Here is a 15,955-nt window from a genome sequence, read left to right as displayed (position 1 = left end):
ATTTGTTCCTGACCCAGACATCTTTTTGTTGGTATTGTTCTCTCCTCTCTCCCTTTCATTTTTTCTTCCCTTGCTCTTCCTTCCCTCCTTTTCTAAAGTGTTTATTGAGTTTTATATCCTATTTTTAATAACATATCAGAATTTTCCTATATAATTAACAGTTCTTTCACAACACTATTTTAATGGTTATTCCACTCTTTTTTCTCATTTTCCAAATGTGGGCCATTCCTTTCCTCTTACGTGTGTATGTTTTTGCCAATATAAACAATGTTCTGAAGAACATCTTTCCATATTAATTTTTCCATTTCTCTATTTTTTTTATAGAATAAGTTTCTGGCCAGTGATTTTAAAAAGCTCCCGATAGTTCTTGCTATTTGCATTTTACTGAAGTTCTACCAACTCACCTTTTTTCCAGCACTGAATAAAGGCAGCATTTTTTGACTTGGGGTGGTAAACACACAACATAGTGTACAGATGATGTATTGTGGAATTGTGTACCTGAACCCTGTATAATTTTGTTAACCAGTGTCACCCCAATAAATTCAAAGAAAGGAAATAATAAAGGCAGCTTTTTCTGCCACGCCCCAACCAACACCAAGAACCATCATTTTACATACCTTTGACAAATGTATATATCGATTTTTTTCATCTTTCCCTTTCTTTCTTTAATTACTAGTGTGATTGAGATTTTAAACAAATTAATTAGCTATTTGTATTTTTCTGTAAAATGTTCATTTTAATCATTTAAGTACTTGTTTTTGAGTTTACTGTTTTGTTCATTGGTTTCTATGAGTTCTATGCTTTGGATAGAACCTTTGTCAAATTTATAGCAAAGTTATGTTTAACTTAAATTTTTTTACATAGAGAACTATTTTTAGGTTCCTGTGTTTCCCTTTTAGATTTCTTTATTGCCTTTATACTTAGAAGTCACTTCTGATTTCAAGAATAGATACTCAGTTATATTAAAAAAATTAATGTTAGTTTTTACATCAATTTTACTCCTTTTCTTAACTTTATTTTATTTTGATGTATGTTGAGTGATGAGGTTTCAACTTTACATTTTTCTCAATGGATCAACTAATTATCCTAATGCCCTTTAACAAATTTTTTTTAACTACTGATCCTGACACTATTTTATTGTATAGTAAGTTTTCATATAGGCAAATATCTTGGTTTTTGAGCTCCTGTTCATTTTTATCAATGTCAGTTGCTTGTTGGGTCAGAATTTTAATTATTGTGTCTTTAAAATATTTTTAAACATCTAATGAAACAAATTCCACCCCAATTCTTTCTGCTTTTCATGTTGTCTTGTTTTAATGATCTTTAATTTTTTTACTGTTCCAAGTAAACTTCAGGATTGCCTTGTCAATTAAAAAGCCCAAGTGTTGGTGCTTTTAATTTGAATATTATTCAACCTATAAAATAATTTTAGGATGTTTGATCTTTTCAATATTATTTCTCCCCATTCATGAACTTGATAAAACTTATTTATTTCAGTGATCTTTTACAGTGAATTTTTGACATTTTTTCTATTATACACCTATTGTATTTCTTTTTATGTATAGTCCTAAGGATTTCTATATACATAATTTTTAGGTTATTGTTGTGAATGCTGTATTTCTCCTTTTATTTTCTAACCAGTTAAAGGTACATATAAAATTTATTTTATTCTTGTATGCTTATTTTCAACATGACCACCTACAAAATTTGTTGAATTATAACTTAGTTGTTTTTGTTAAATAAGACAATTTTATAGTCAGTCCTATGTTCATCAATTTAAACTAAATTAGTGTAAATAAGCTTTAAAGTCCTCCTGAGAGTAATGTTTTCTTAGAGTAGCAATAAACCTACTTTTAAAAACATTTTTATTAAGTGATGCCCTATTGCCATTTCTTAGGAATCTAAAATTTTGCCTCTCTATCCTTACCATTTATAATAATAACCTTTCTGCAGCTTAACTACTCATCTTCACTCCTGGAGAGATTTTGTCTTGTCATTATAAGCACTGTGCTCATTACCTTCAGTTGAGTTATTTTCTTTCCTTAGTTCTTAATTCTAAACAAATAATATGATTTTTTTTCATCATTCTCAAATACCTTCTTTGCTGTGGTCCTAGTGTCCAGAGATAGTATCTAGAATTCTCTTATACATTTTAAATAAATCTTTAGACCTCTGAGTCCTCAGTTTAGTGCTTTCTATAACATCCTTCTTGCTACAAGGCAAGTGACTGATCTGGAGGCACTGGGGGAACCCTGCTGCTGGCCAGAGCACACTCTGGTGTTCCCACACACATGTTCAGTCCTCCTCATGGCCCCCTTCCCCACCCAGTCACTATCCATTGAAATCCTATCTCTTCTGCAAATGCTTCTTTTTCAGGGCTCACATTTTATATAAGGGTTTGTAAGAAAAAGATCAAGCATTTTTCCAGTCCAGTGGGAAAAAAAAATCTTGTTAATGATCAGTGAGGTCTTTCTGATTTACACATGTAGGATTGTGTAATCCCATGAGCATGATGGTCTGAATTATATTTTCTTCAACAGTCTTTGTCTGGATACAATGGTTTCTTTTTATGATTTTTAGCCTATTTTTGAAATTTAGTTGATTCACTCTTGGACTGGAAAACAACTATTTAAGAGATAATTCAGAACATAGAGCATGTACAAATACACACATGCACACACACGCTTTACACTTGATCTGGGCTTTCAATATCTAAAGAACTCAAGTGGTACTGGAAATGACACTATCATTTGAAGTTACATGTTTTGTTTCAGAACATCCAGGTAATTACCTCAGTTCTCTACATTGCTAATTTTAAGAGGTTCCATAGTTTAAAGGTATTATCTTAACAATTTTGCTTGTTTGAAGGGTCTTAAAAAGTGTTAAGTATACCAGTTGATTCTTTTTCATTTTGTATATGTGACATTAGAAAAATTATTTTGATCATTTGTTTATGTTTATTTATAAATATCCTATTCATTCCATCAATAACAAGAAATTTCTTTTAGGAATACCTATAATATACAAATTGTAATCATTCTGGATGTACATAGCTAGATTATTGAAAGAATAATTTTCTATAGAACTAGATAGTGTAATATCCAAAGACTCATTCTCATTAGTTCACAAATGTATTATTTAGTCTCAGCTATTATATTTGGTATTAATTAATTGGGTTTAAAATAAAATTAAAAATTATATGTTAAACTTGTGTAATAACCCTTAAAACTATATTTGAAAAAGTAATATTTTGTTCATAACTCAGAACTATGTGAAGATTATAATTTCTTTTAGAGTATTAAAATCAAATATGTTTAAAGTAGTTTATATAGCCAGATCTGCTGTTAAGATATTAAAGGAGTGTTAAAGCACAGTTAACAGACACTAAACCCCTACAGGTGTTACAATCAAGAATCATATTTTTACAGGGATATACTTAGCAAATTATTGCTAAAACCCAGAAACCACATGGAAGACAAGTCATCAGATTCATTAGTTAGTGTTCTGCTTGCACTTTATGGCCATGACTAATTTGTTTGAGAGACACAATTTTTAATTTAATTTAACTTAATTTTTTAAAGACTTTATTCATTTTTAGAGAGAAGTGTAGAGAAGGAGAAAGAGAGGGAAAGAAATATATCAATGTGTGGTGAGAGACATGATTTTTTATTAAAATCACTTGGATGCCTTGGTAGGAATTTGTTCAGGCCCAAATCTGTAAATCTGTTATTAGGCCCAAATCTAGGGCCCATTTCAAAGAGAATGTCATACAATATTATAATTGAGTATTCCCCACCTAGTTTTGCAGCAGGTTTCTGGACCAAAGTTAATGCTTTCCTTCCCAGGCACTTGGAATGAAGAACTGTGATTTTATTGAAAGTGATCACTGACCAATTTTCCCATGAAGAGTGTAAATGAACTTGTAATTTGTTGTATTGATACTATCAATACCTGGCTTTAGCCACTTTTTGCTCTTAACTCTGATTTAGATATAGTATTTATCTGAAATTTTGCCTTAATCCTGAAATAATTCTAAATTCTTTCATAAAATAACCACTAAATATTGTTCTGTACTACTTATCCCAAGTCATGACCAGATTTTTCCTTTGTGCTTGATTCAAGCTTTCAGAATCTGTTCACATCAAAATACCAAGGCCTGCCCATGTTAGTGAGACTCCAAACTTTATTTTGATTATTCACATTTGTGGGAAAATTTTCTCACATGTGAAAATTCAAGAGACATAATTGGGGGACTCTCAAAACTTTCTGATCTAATACATTATATAGACATGTCTGAAGTATTCTTTTGCCAATATTTCGTGTTTCTTATAGAAACATATCTTGTAGATGCTTGAGAGTTGCTCTAGAAGTTAGCAGAAATACTTTGAGAGAGAGCCAGGTACCTGGATTTTCTCTTAAACTGAGCTGTATCATGAGTAAAATTAAATCTCTACAGTTATAAAAGGGTGCTCATTGATATTCCTTTGGTTTTAATGACTGGTGGATATCTGAAAGTGACAGTGTGCTTGGCTGTATTTATGGTAAATAAGTTCTGAAATCATTAAAGGAGAATCCACACCAACCCGCATTTTCAAGAGCTAAATCCCTAATGAATGGACAAAGTTGATATGCCTTTTGAGAATGGAATGGGCAATAGTTTCCTGACATTTTCAGGGAGCTAATTTTGAACCAACAGGTTCATAGGGGAAATAATTACTGTGCATTTTCAGTCTAAACCTTGAATGGGTCAGAATGCCTTGGTAGGAATTTGTTCAGGAAATGCTTTATTCAATATGTCTATTATTTTTTTCTGTAGTATCTAAAGTGCATTAGGCCCAAATCTGTTATCTCCTTTTTATCCCCACTGGGAGCTACCTGTCCAGATCAAACAACCCATGGTATAATTTGAAAATGCAAGAGTATTATCTAAATGCAAATAAACTACTTTGTTTACTCCATTTTTAGATGGGAGCTCTGGCCTTATAACTTTGAAGGAAGCATTGACTTTGTAAGCTCAGTTTCTTCCTGTCTTTCTTAGTATCACTCCCAACTCTGTAGATCACAGCATAACACACTCACACTATACTAGTAAACAGTTTCAGCCCACCCTCTGAAAAGTAGTGATTCAGGATGAATAGAGTTGATTAACTGCACTATCTTTTATAAATTCTGTGAAGACTTTTGGCTCCAGTACTCAGGCTGGATCAGGGACTCACCAGTGTTCAGTCATGTGAAACTCTCTCTTCCCTGGGTCTTTACCTGGACCCTGGTGCTGACCCAGAAGCAGCTGTCACTCTCCCATCTTTCTGTGACACTTTCTTTCAGCTTTCCACTAACTTAAAGAATTTTAAGTACTATCTATTTACACCTTTATTTAATAACCTCTCTAAAAATTCTGGTATCAATATTGAAGGTGGTTTTATAGAAATTATTTTGCCCAGAAATTAGTATATATTGATATAGAGATGGATAGATATATTTAACTCAAAGGTATTTTTGAGGTTATCTATTCCTTTAAAAAGGAGAATCATTAACACCAATGTGTTATCTAACAGACACCTGGCCAGCTGTAAACTTGGCTATGGTCTTTACTTTAATAATATAATCAACTTTAGCACCACATGAGGCCAACAGTGGTCTAGATTTAGGCATATTTTTTCCTCAGCTTTCTGTACCTCAAACGTCCCATGAGTCCTGTAACCACACCCACTTTTTGGGTTGAAAAAGACTACCAGCCTATCTAATTTCACCCCCAAGTTGAAAGCTAGCCTTGGATTATTTTCTTCTCTTTAAGAAACTAAAATAAGGAATGTGCTCATAAACCTATAACTAGCAGCTTTCTCTGTAAACCTGGCAGGGAGGCTTCTCTAGGGTGTATGTCATATCTTACAAATGGAAATTAAATAAACTTATTTGCTTAACTGTACAAGCCCCATGGATGAATCTAGGTCTTGCAACTAGTAATCCTCTACCCACTTGTTAAAAATTGTGATAATAATCATCTGAAGAATAAAAATAACCAAAATAAACCACAGTGGTTGACTTCTAGCTCCTTGTGAATCTTTAAATTTGAGTGAAGAAAAGCATTTTAACTTGTCAGAAGAAACCAATCAAAATATTTATTCATTTATTTGAGTGTTTCTAGTGACTCATACCTCAGTTTATTAATTATGTTATAAGCTTTTAATGTTATTGTTTGGATAGTTTGAGAAAAATGTCATGAAAAGTTTTTTAGCCTCCATAAAATAATGATAAGATAGTATACAAGTGGAAGAGAATTAATATGAAAATTTTTGTTTTCTTATTTTCTAGCAATTTGAAAACTGTACTTTTAATGCTTTTGTTGTTATAAGAGGAATGAATTGATTCTTATTATCACAAATAGAATTAGTTATATAGAATATTTTCTTTTAAAATAGAATATCTGCTCTACATTTTAAAGAGGACCTTAAATGAAAATATTCATTACTATAATTAAAATAAAATTATTAGATAAATAAATTCTTAAAGACATATTAGCTTAGTATTTTTTCAGATTATTTTAATTATATTGAAACTGTTTACTATCTATTATAATGAAAACCAGTGTACATACTAAATAAATTGAAAAATAACTTTTCTGAGAAATATTGGTAAAAGGGGGTAAACCAGTATCTGATAGTATGTTGACAATATTGTTATATTTTCCCAAGATATTTTGCATAGTTGAGTTTTTTCTTGAATAAGGAAATCTTAAAAAGAGTGAAAACAAATTATTCCCCTTCTATCCTCATGCTTAAATAATATGTTACATGCAAAATGCTATCCTAAAAATTATTATTTTGTCATAAATAAATTTATTTTTATTTATACTAATTTTTGAATTTTTCTACTAAATAATTGCAGACTGTCAACCTTTTAACAGTAGTATTTTTTAACCATGCATGATTCATTTGACTCCACAGTAGCTGTAGCTTGCTTGCCTTGTTTTTTCCCTGAAATTATAAAAAGAAGGTATATAAAAACACAACAAACATGTATTTGCTCTCCATAGCAAGACAGCAGAACAACTTTAGTCCTAATAAATTGTTAACATTTTATTATTTCACACACGGATGTTGGATATACATACATAGATGACTTCTATGAACTTTCTGTGTTGAATGTGCACTGTTGTTAAACTACTTGTTTTCTCCCTGCCTGCTCTTTGAAGAAGTCAATTAGGAATAATGGGAAACAAGGGGTAGGCAAAACATTGCAGTGCAGTGTTATTTCCATCTGTCTGGGAATATTTCAGCCAAAAGTTTATTTTGGGAAAAAAAATCGTAACACAGTCTTACACACACAAAACCACAAATACTTTGGCTGCAAATGATTCTGCAGTGTTGTTGCTGTGTTGTTGCTGTGTCTGTTCTTGTGTGTAATGCTGCCACCTCCCATGCATGTGTTTGCAGATTCTCGTCTGTGTGCTTGTTCATGAATTAGCTCATCCTCCTCCTGGTTCAGGTTAAATTTAATCAATAGCACAAGAATTTATGGGTGTGACTGTTAGCTGGAAAGCCCTTACTCACTTCCAGGTCTTCCTTTCAAATGTCTTCTGCTGAAATTTCTCAGTGAGATGAAATGTGCCATGATCAGTCAACAAGTCTCTTATATGTTACCTGGTTTTACATATGCCCTTGATGGTTCTTGGAAGAATAATTTAATGCTGTTTTATCTCGGTTTCTCTGGTAATGGAAAGGAAGCTGTTGGTATGAATCATCTTCTTAACTGTGAGATGATTTGTCTTAGTTCCTCTTGACAAATGACCAGGAAGACTTCACAATCTCTGCCTTCATCATCCCTGAGTTTTTGGCAAGGAAAAAAAAGCAAAAAGTAGAAACACTTAATGGAACAACAAAATATCAACAGTAGCAGAAACTTTCCAGTGAAACTGTAATATAATTTAAAACCAACATTTTTCTATGGTAGCTGGAATGTGCAGCTTTTCTATCTTGCCTTTTAACTGACAGTATACCCATAATTCTTGGTGATTATTATTTTTTTCCCTCCAAAGTTAATTTCTGGGCCATTGGTGACTGCACTGTCTTTTATTCTAAATTGTTGTCTTAACTACATTCTTTAAAAATATAATGTTGAAGGCTCATAATATTGAAGATGACTCCAGGATGAACCCCGAGTTTGCAGACCGAATAAAACAACTTGATAAAGAGGCATCTTATTACCGCGATGAGTGTGGCAAGGCCCAAGCAGAAGTTGACCGGTTGCTGGAGATCCTCAAGGAGGTGGAGAATGAAAAGAATGACAAAGACAAGAAGATTGCAGAACTCGAGAGGTAAATTTTGCAGTCATGCTGTGGACTGTCAACAGTGAGTGAACACTGATTGCTTAGTTGCACATCTCAGGTCACAGTGGATTCAGAAGGCACGTTCATATTTCAAATTGGAAACCAGTTATGTATGAGGAATATGGTCTATTTGGATGATGTTGTGTTTCTGTGGGATATTCAGAAGTCAATTGGCTTATCTTTTGATGGCTTATGTATTTAAGTATTTAAGAAAATAATAGTCTAGCACTGGTGCCAGCAAAATGTGTGAGAAATTAAGGCTTCGAGTACCTGAAGTCTCAGGGTTTTTTCTCCTATCAACGATAAACATCTGTGGTTAATGTTTTTCTCAAGCAAAGAATTTAGAGAACTATGTAGTAGTTGGGAATTTATTCTATATAGGAGAAAGGATGAGGAGTTCACATCCTTCCAGTGTTTTCTGGTACACAACAGATCCATCTTGGGATTTATTTTTTAAGAGGACCTTGTGACATTTGATAAATAAATATGTTTGAGAAGGGTTTAAGCCAGGCCTACTGGACAGCAAATTCTGTCTAAAAACAAAGAGGGTTACATTGGGGTTCCAGAGTATTTAGATTTTTAGATAAATCGTATCCATGTTATATTTATTTATAGTATGGACTCTAAAAATGAGCTATTAGTGTTTTTTTTCCTATATTTCATATAAGGAAGAATTTCTGAATAATTTTACATAACTCCATAACCTTTCAAGATTCCTTATTGGTTTAGTACTAAGGAAGAATTTGTCCTTCCTAGATTCAGTACATATGGAAGAGATCAGCCTAGTTTTGAATAAATCAATGAATGTTTGCCAGTCCTGATCAAGACACTTGGGAGGGCCTAAAGGACTTGAAAATACATGCAGCGTAGCTCTCTGTGGATTTCTGGAAAGATCACAGGCTTTAGCAACAGAAACACCTGGGTTCAGGTTTTGCCTCTTCTTCATGCCAGCTCTATGACCTTGAATCTTGTTAGAAGTGAACCTCTGAAAACCTGTTAAAATGTATCATACTTTGCAGGTACCAATTCCCAGTGTAGGGTGGGACAGTTATATCATGATGAAAAGCTAATGCTAAAACAAATAAATTCTCAATATTATGTAGCTCTACATTGAGTGGATAGATTAGTTCTCAATAAAATTTTGACATTTAAAAAAGATTTTGTATATGTATTTTTAGAAAGAGGGGAAGGGAGGGAGAAAGAGAGGAAAAGAAACACGTGTGAGAGAAACATCAATCTGTTGCCTCTCCCATACCCCCAACTAGGGACCTGCCTGCAACCCAGGCATGTGCCCTGACCAGGAATCATACCTGTGACCTTTTGGTTCACAGGCCGGTGCTCAATCCAATGAGTCATACCAACTAGAGTCCAACATTTTGAAATATAGTATTTAATATATTCAACCCCCAAATCAATTTATAACCATTTAAAAATCTTAGCATTAATTGGATAATCTGAATTTTGTTGCATATGACCAGTTTTAGCAATCAAACCAATATTTTTCCTGAGTTAAGTATACAAATTAAAATATTTTAAGAGCTTCATTTTAATTTTAATTCCCACATTAAAATGTGGGAATGTTCTGCTAGCCTACTAGTTCTTAAAAACACTGTTAATTGTAGATATATCCACACAGCTATTTTGGAACTATATTTTAGGATCAAAAATTTTCTTAAAAAGCTGGTATCAGATTACAGGGAAGTTATGATCATGTGTCTTTTATTGGTGAAAAAACTGAGATTCTGAAAGATTAAACAATCCTCTGGGTTCATTCTGTGGTCAGAAAGAGACAACACTGTAATGTAGTCCACTGTTGTGAGAAACAGCGAGCCACTGAGGTGCCTTAGATAGCAATACTGATGATATTAATAATAGCCATTAGATTCCTAGTAATAGGTTGTGTATATAGTTTATGCTGACAGTGTATCTGTTACTATATATTGTTTAATCTTACCCACAACACATCCCCATGTTATAGATGAGAAAACTATGACTTTATACAAATTAGGTAACTTCTTCAAGGTTGTAGAGTTCATAAGAATCAAGTCTGGCTTTGAACTCAAGCCTGACAGATGAGAAAATATGTGCAGCACCAGATAGTCACTCAGCCAGCAGAGAGCCACTGTAGCTGCAACCCAAGAGATCTGCCTCATCTTTATTAGCTTTCATGAGGGAAAGTGATGTGCCCCACATTAAGGAAGCATTTTTCTGCACTAAACCAGCTCTCCAAAACTGTGATTGAATATTAGTATCAGCTACTATAAATATTTGCATAAAATAGCATAATTGCGTAGTTGGACAAACAGGTCTTAGCTGGATGCTCTTGCCATTAAACCATCAAGAATATTCACATTTTTATTTCCTCAATATGGAATGCATTAAAACAACAGTGATTTTACAAGCATTTATCTTTATGTACTTTCTGCACATTTTCTTTATCTCTGCCTTTGCCTTTCCTTAAAGCTGATGCCTCCCAGGCACTATAATTCATAAAGCGTGTGGTGGGACTTGACTCTGTCTGTCCCAGTTCTCTTGCCTGCCTTTGTCTTGGGTCCAGCAGCAGAACAACAGTCTGGGAAATATCTGAGCCCCAGCCCCAGCCCCAGCCCAGGCCCCTGAGGAGTTGGGGCTAGAGATCGAGAGGGGAAATTTCTTGGGAAAAGGAGAGTGTACCCTTGGCCTGGCTTTCTGAAGACTTATCTGCTGGACTTCATGGATATTTTGAACAAAATGTCTTCCTCAGCTTCTCAGGCAGCCCTTTTCAAATTGGGCAGTATCTCCATTTGCTGGCTGAAACTACAAAATTAATACCTCATAATGTTGGGAACTAAAGATTTCTTAGCAATGTGACATATATCTCCATTTTGGAATCATGGAGGAGTGTTTGCAATTAAATTTGTGATTTTGAAAACCAAAAAATTGAACTTGAAATAAATTTGTGGTCTCTGGTCTGTAATATGACCTACCAGAGTAGAAAGAGTTCTTTTTAAAAGCAGCTAGTCCTGTAAAATATTCTAGAACTTCAGTCATGTGCAACAAGAGGTATAGCATTCAGAATAACTCAAACGACACTGACCCTGGCCTTCTTCTCTCTCAGAGGGCAATTCATGTTTGCTTTCTATTCTGTGAATCTTCCCATTTTTAAATTTCCCCCATAATGTATATATTGCAAATAACACATCCCTGGCACTTACTTGGATACATTTACCTCTTAAATTTCACATGAATGATGTTTTTCATCAGTCATTAAAGAGTTTGCTTTCCAAAGTGCATATTGCTCCAGTGTGGTCCCCATGTGCATCTGTCTGTAAACCCTTGCACTTGATCCTGATGGTTCAGCAGGCAGTTTCTGCCTTGGAATGCAGGCTGCTGTGGGGAAGTTTGATACAAGGTCGGGGTGGGGCCCTGAGCAAGCCCTGGAGAATTGGTCCAAATCAAGCTGAAGTCTTTATTTGATCACCAGTGCTAGATTGATCACCAAGGCTACACAATCGGATAGCAAATTAAACATTAGAGACAGTGAAATATGTGATCTTTCTGTATCATTGCCCATCAAAATCTCTGAGTTTTATTTAAGAGTTTCAGAATTAATCCTTTGGTGCCTTTGGGGAAAGAGAGGTTAACAGAGTCTATCAAACAGGGTCTGCTACCAGTTGATTTCTGGCATCTGACTCATGGAGAGGAATCAGTCAGGTGACCTTTCATGTAGTTATCTTAAATATGTTAGGGGGTTTGTCAGTGTTTGTCTAAAGGATGGGGAATGCCCAAATCAAGTCCTCGATCACATCCCTCTCTACTGTGGCGAGGAGGGTAGCTCCCTTGGGGTCTTCTCCTAAGGCATAACATCAGAATAAAAAACAAGATAGCACTTCATTAATTGGATCATGACTAATGCCACCGACATTTGGACATCGAGAAATCATTTTAGATGCCTAAAAGTGCCTTATCTAAGGTTGAGAAACACACTATTATTTTTTCTCCTGAATTTTTAAAATAATGTGCTGACATAATTTCTTTAATGCCTTTCAGCACTCTTCACAAAATGTAAACTTAAGCTTCATTTAAAAAAAAATTGTGATAGTATATTCTAGAAGTCTCATGGTACATGGAAGAAACTTGATACCACTTCTATTTGTTTTGATATAAACTCATCTTGCTAAGTAATTTTCATTTATGTTTATTAATATATTTGAAGGAATTTCTTTAAAATAACATTTTATTAAAGTATAACATCTATTTTAAAGAAAACCATTAGTGGCTAATTGTTTTCTACCATCCCTAACCACCTTTTGGGGGAAAGTCATAGATACCATGGATCCTTTGAGAATTTGATGAAAATTAGGAACCCTCGAAAAAAGGCAAGTAAATCTTAAATGTTTGCTTGCTATTTCAGCTCAGGATTCCCTAAAGCTTGGCTATGAATCTCAGCTTGATCCAGAAGGATTTGAAACAGCAGCTGGGGCCAGCGTCACTAGAGTCCCCACAATGACCATGGCCTGACCCAAATCTTATTTTTGATCAGTTGCGCATTCATAATTACAAAACACTCTGGAGGGGATTTAAGTTACAAGGAAAATTCTTTCACCATGTGTTTAATCTTCAATTTTCTCTTTGATTTTTATCACTATACTAAATGCTGTTTTCATGTGAAATGGTCATGTTTAAGCTTTCTTCTGAGGGTTTGTTTTGTTTTTCCTTCTCATGTGAAAAGCTTAAAGCTACTTCTGAATAGTATAGAATGGTGGAGTCCCACTGAGTAGATGGCTGGTAAAGTATTTGTTTGTTCATTTTATTTGTTGCAAGTGGTTTTTTTATAGGTTAACAAAATGAGTGTCCACTGTGTGCTCCTGAGGTAGCCTGAAGAGAATCATGATTTTTTTCTTTTAGTTTTTGCTTGGCATTAGAGACTTTATTGCTTTGACTGATTAGAAGGGCATGTTAAATATTTTTATACAAATAAGTTTTCAAGCATCTGGATATTTTCAGTGATGAAGTATGAGTCTCATTTTCACAACTGAAAAAAATTACTTTCAGGTTTGGAAGTTACTCTGTCCTTTCTCGGGAGGCTGCTGTGCAGACGGCCCCTCCCCGGAAGCCCTCTGCACGGTGTCTTTGATCATGTCTAGGTGCAGTGCTCTGTGAGTGTCTAAAATGGAAATCTTTGAACAGAAAGCCAAATTGCCCAGCTCCTTTAGGTTTTCAGGGTTGAAGGAAAAACATCTCAAGTGATATAACCATCCCACTTACTGGTTCAAATAAAATCTGACATTAGTGCTTACCGCCAGCTCTAATACCTCAGTAATTTTCATTTCATTTTATTAAATAATAAAGTTTTATATGAGCACAGATAGGAACTTTATAAATATTCCTCCAGGAAAGGGCAAATTCTGCCATTGAGTTGCCAGAGGACCCCTCTAGCTCACATCAGTGCTTGTTGAGATTATGCATATGAGAGCAGATACAGTATCTAATGCATCACATTTAATATAACAGCTTACAGTGTGTGCCGGGACTTTTTGTGGTAATATCAGATAAAAGTCCTTTATTTGGTTATAAAACCTGCTAATATTACATCTGTTGGCTGTATGTTTAAAACTAATGTGTTTCCTTCCTTTTATTCTCTTTTGCTATTCCTTTTTCTTTCTGCTTATCCTCCAAATTGCTGCTTTCACCCTCGCTCCACTCAGCTTGACTTTCAGGTTAGTATTTTCAGTTTTTCTTCTAACCGCCTTTCTTTCCTAAGCTCAATTAATTGCTTGTACTTATTCAGCAAACACATTTCTGAAATGATTTTCCTCTGGCCACCACTTTTTTTAAAAAAATTTCATCCCATGCCTAGAGAAGGTTTATTTTATGAGAAGGCTGTATAAGTGGGAAAAGACAAAAAGAAGATGGAAATAAATCACTGTTGGATTATTTGATATGTTCTATTCCTGCATTATAAAAATCAATAAGAGAAATCATCAAGGAAACTTCCTAGTGCAAAATTGACTGCATGATGATAAAATATGGAACAGTGGAAAAAAAAACAAAATGCAAGATACTAAATTTAACCTAGGAGAACAAAAGATTTGCCTGGGACACAGCAACTTAAAAGCTAAATTTAATAGTACAAACCATTCAGACTTTTCGCTTAATAAATCACTGTTGTTTGAAAGATTTATAATACTTTTTTTAAAGTCACTTTTGAAAATTATCAGTGTGTTAGTAACATATTGTACACACATGTTATTTCCTGTCATTGTTTTGGTTTTTAACTTAACTTTATTTTTATTAGCTATAAGACATACTTTAATTACCTAGGGCATAGCATATGGGCCCAAATGTAAAACTAGATTCAGTGTGGACTATGTGCACCCCAATGTTAAGAAGCAAAACAGACATTTTGTTTGGAAACACATCCCAAGTTTGATTCATCTAAGATGAGGACTAAACTCAATAACTAGTTTTCCTTTCCCTTTACGATAATATATAGGAATATATAGTGATTTCTTTATCATTGAATCAATGAGTTTACTAAAAGATGCTCATTGTATTATTTGGGCTGCCTAGACTTAAAAAAAAAGAGAGAGACTCATATTAAGTTGGCAGCCAATGTAGTTGCTCTTTTGAGAGTTACGCTATATTATTTTCTTTAGTCAGGTCTGCACCTCTCTGTCCTGTCCACTGCTCAGTACCTAAACCACCAGACCAGTGCATTACACTGGCTGCAGACAATTTCAAAATGCCACCAGCTGCCCACACACCAATATGTCCCACTGCCTGCTCCCAACCCTTGTGACTCATAGTCCTGGAAAATGAAACCCCTTCTCTGCCCTTCCCACCTACCACCCAGGGTATGCCATAGGAACTGCCTTGAACTCCATCACACTGAAGAAAGCTGGTTCTCCATAGTCTCCCAAACAGACTTCTAAACAGGGCCTAAAACAGCCCCGGAGAACTGCTCTCACCAAAAACCTAATGACTGTGAAAATCACTTTCTGGTGTCTCTGTGTGCAGAAACAGTAGATCACTGTGTGGGTGGGGGTGGAAGGGCTTGGCCACATAGCATCTAAACCTTTCCTTTAAGTTTTGGATCTGCTCATTTAATGAAGCTTTAAGTTTTTCTCCTTGTCTATCTTTTCGTTTTCTTACTCCTTTGCTTTCCCTTTGCTACCCCTAGTCTGCACCTGTTGATATTGCAGTCCTTGAGCCCAGGGGCCCCTTTCCCTCTAACGTATCAGGCTTCCTGCCTAGGCTTTCAGAAGTTGTCTACAGGCCTTTTACCGTATGTGTATGTGTAGGTGTGTGTGTATGTGTTTCTCCGGGAACTGTCTTGCGTGGCATTTAGCCTTTTCCTGTTTCACAGTAAATTGACACAAACCCTGACTCTCAGAACACAGGAAGCCAGGGTAGGGCTGGGAGCAGCTGTAAGTTAGAAGGGATTCTCTGGACAAGGAGCCAGGTGTGCTGGTTTGGTTTGGTAAAATGTTTAGGCCAAGCCTCATTGTGTGACTGTATGTAGTAGTCAAACCAAGATTCAGACAACTGTGATATCATTTAACTTCCTGCCCCAAGTGAACACGATGGAGAGAATATACAATCCTTGTAAATAGTCTCTAGTTATATTTTCAGTGTACAAGGAATCGG

General features: G+C 34.8%; 1 protein-coding gene across 4 annotated transcripts in view; it reads left to right on the top strand.

The window, feature by feature from the left end:
• ERC2 (ELKS/RAB6-interacting/CAST family member 2) overlaps positions 1-15,955 on the top strand; it is a 943,617-nt gene that overhangs the window by 446,345 nt on the left and 481,317 nt on the right. For 3 of the 4 annotated variants that reach the window (XR_006784937.1, XR_006784936.1, XM_045832534.1), the window contains 2 exons: positions 8,121-8,314; positions 14,014-14,025. Coding sequence is in view for 1 of the 4 variants with exons in the window: in XM_045832534.1 (XP_045688490.1) it covers positions 8,121-8,314; positions 14,014-14,025 (206 nt within the window). In the remaining 3 variants the exon portion in view is untranslated. The remainder of the gene's footprint in view (positions 1-8,120; positions 8,315-14,013; positions 14,026-15,955) is intronic. The other variant, XR_006784938.1, reaches the window with a different exon arrangement.

This window comes from Phyllostomus hastatus, unplaced genomic scaffold, assembly GCF_019186645.2.
Source record: "Phyllostomus hastatus isolate PE091 unplaced genomic scaffold, TTU_PhHast_1.1 phas_contig_16, whole genome shotgun sequence".
Taxonomy (NCBI): Eukaryota; Metazoa; Chordata; class Mammalia; order Chiroptera; family Phyllostomidae; genus Phyllostomus; species Phyllostomus hastatus.
Note: the sequence above shows the minus strand (reverse complement) of the source record. Positions and strands in the feature narration are given on the sequence as shown.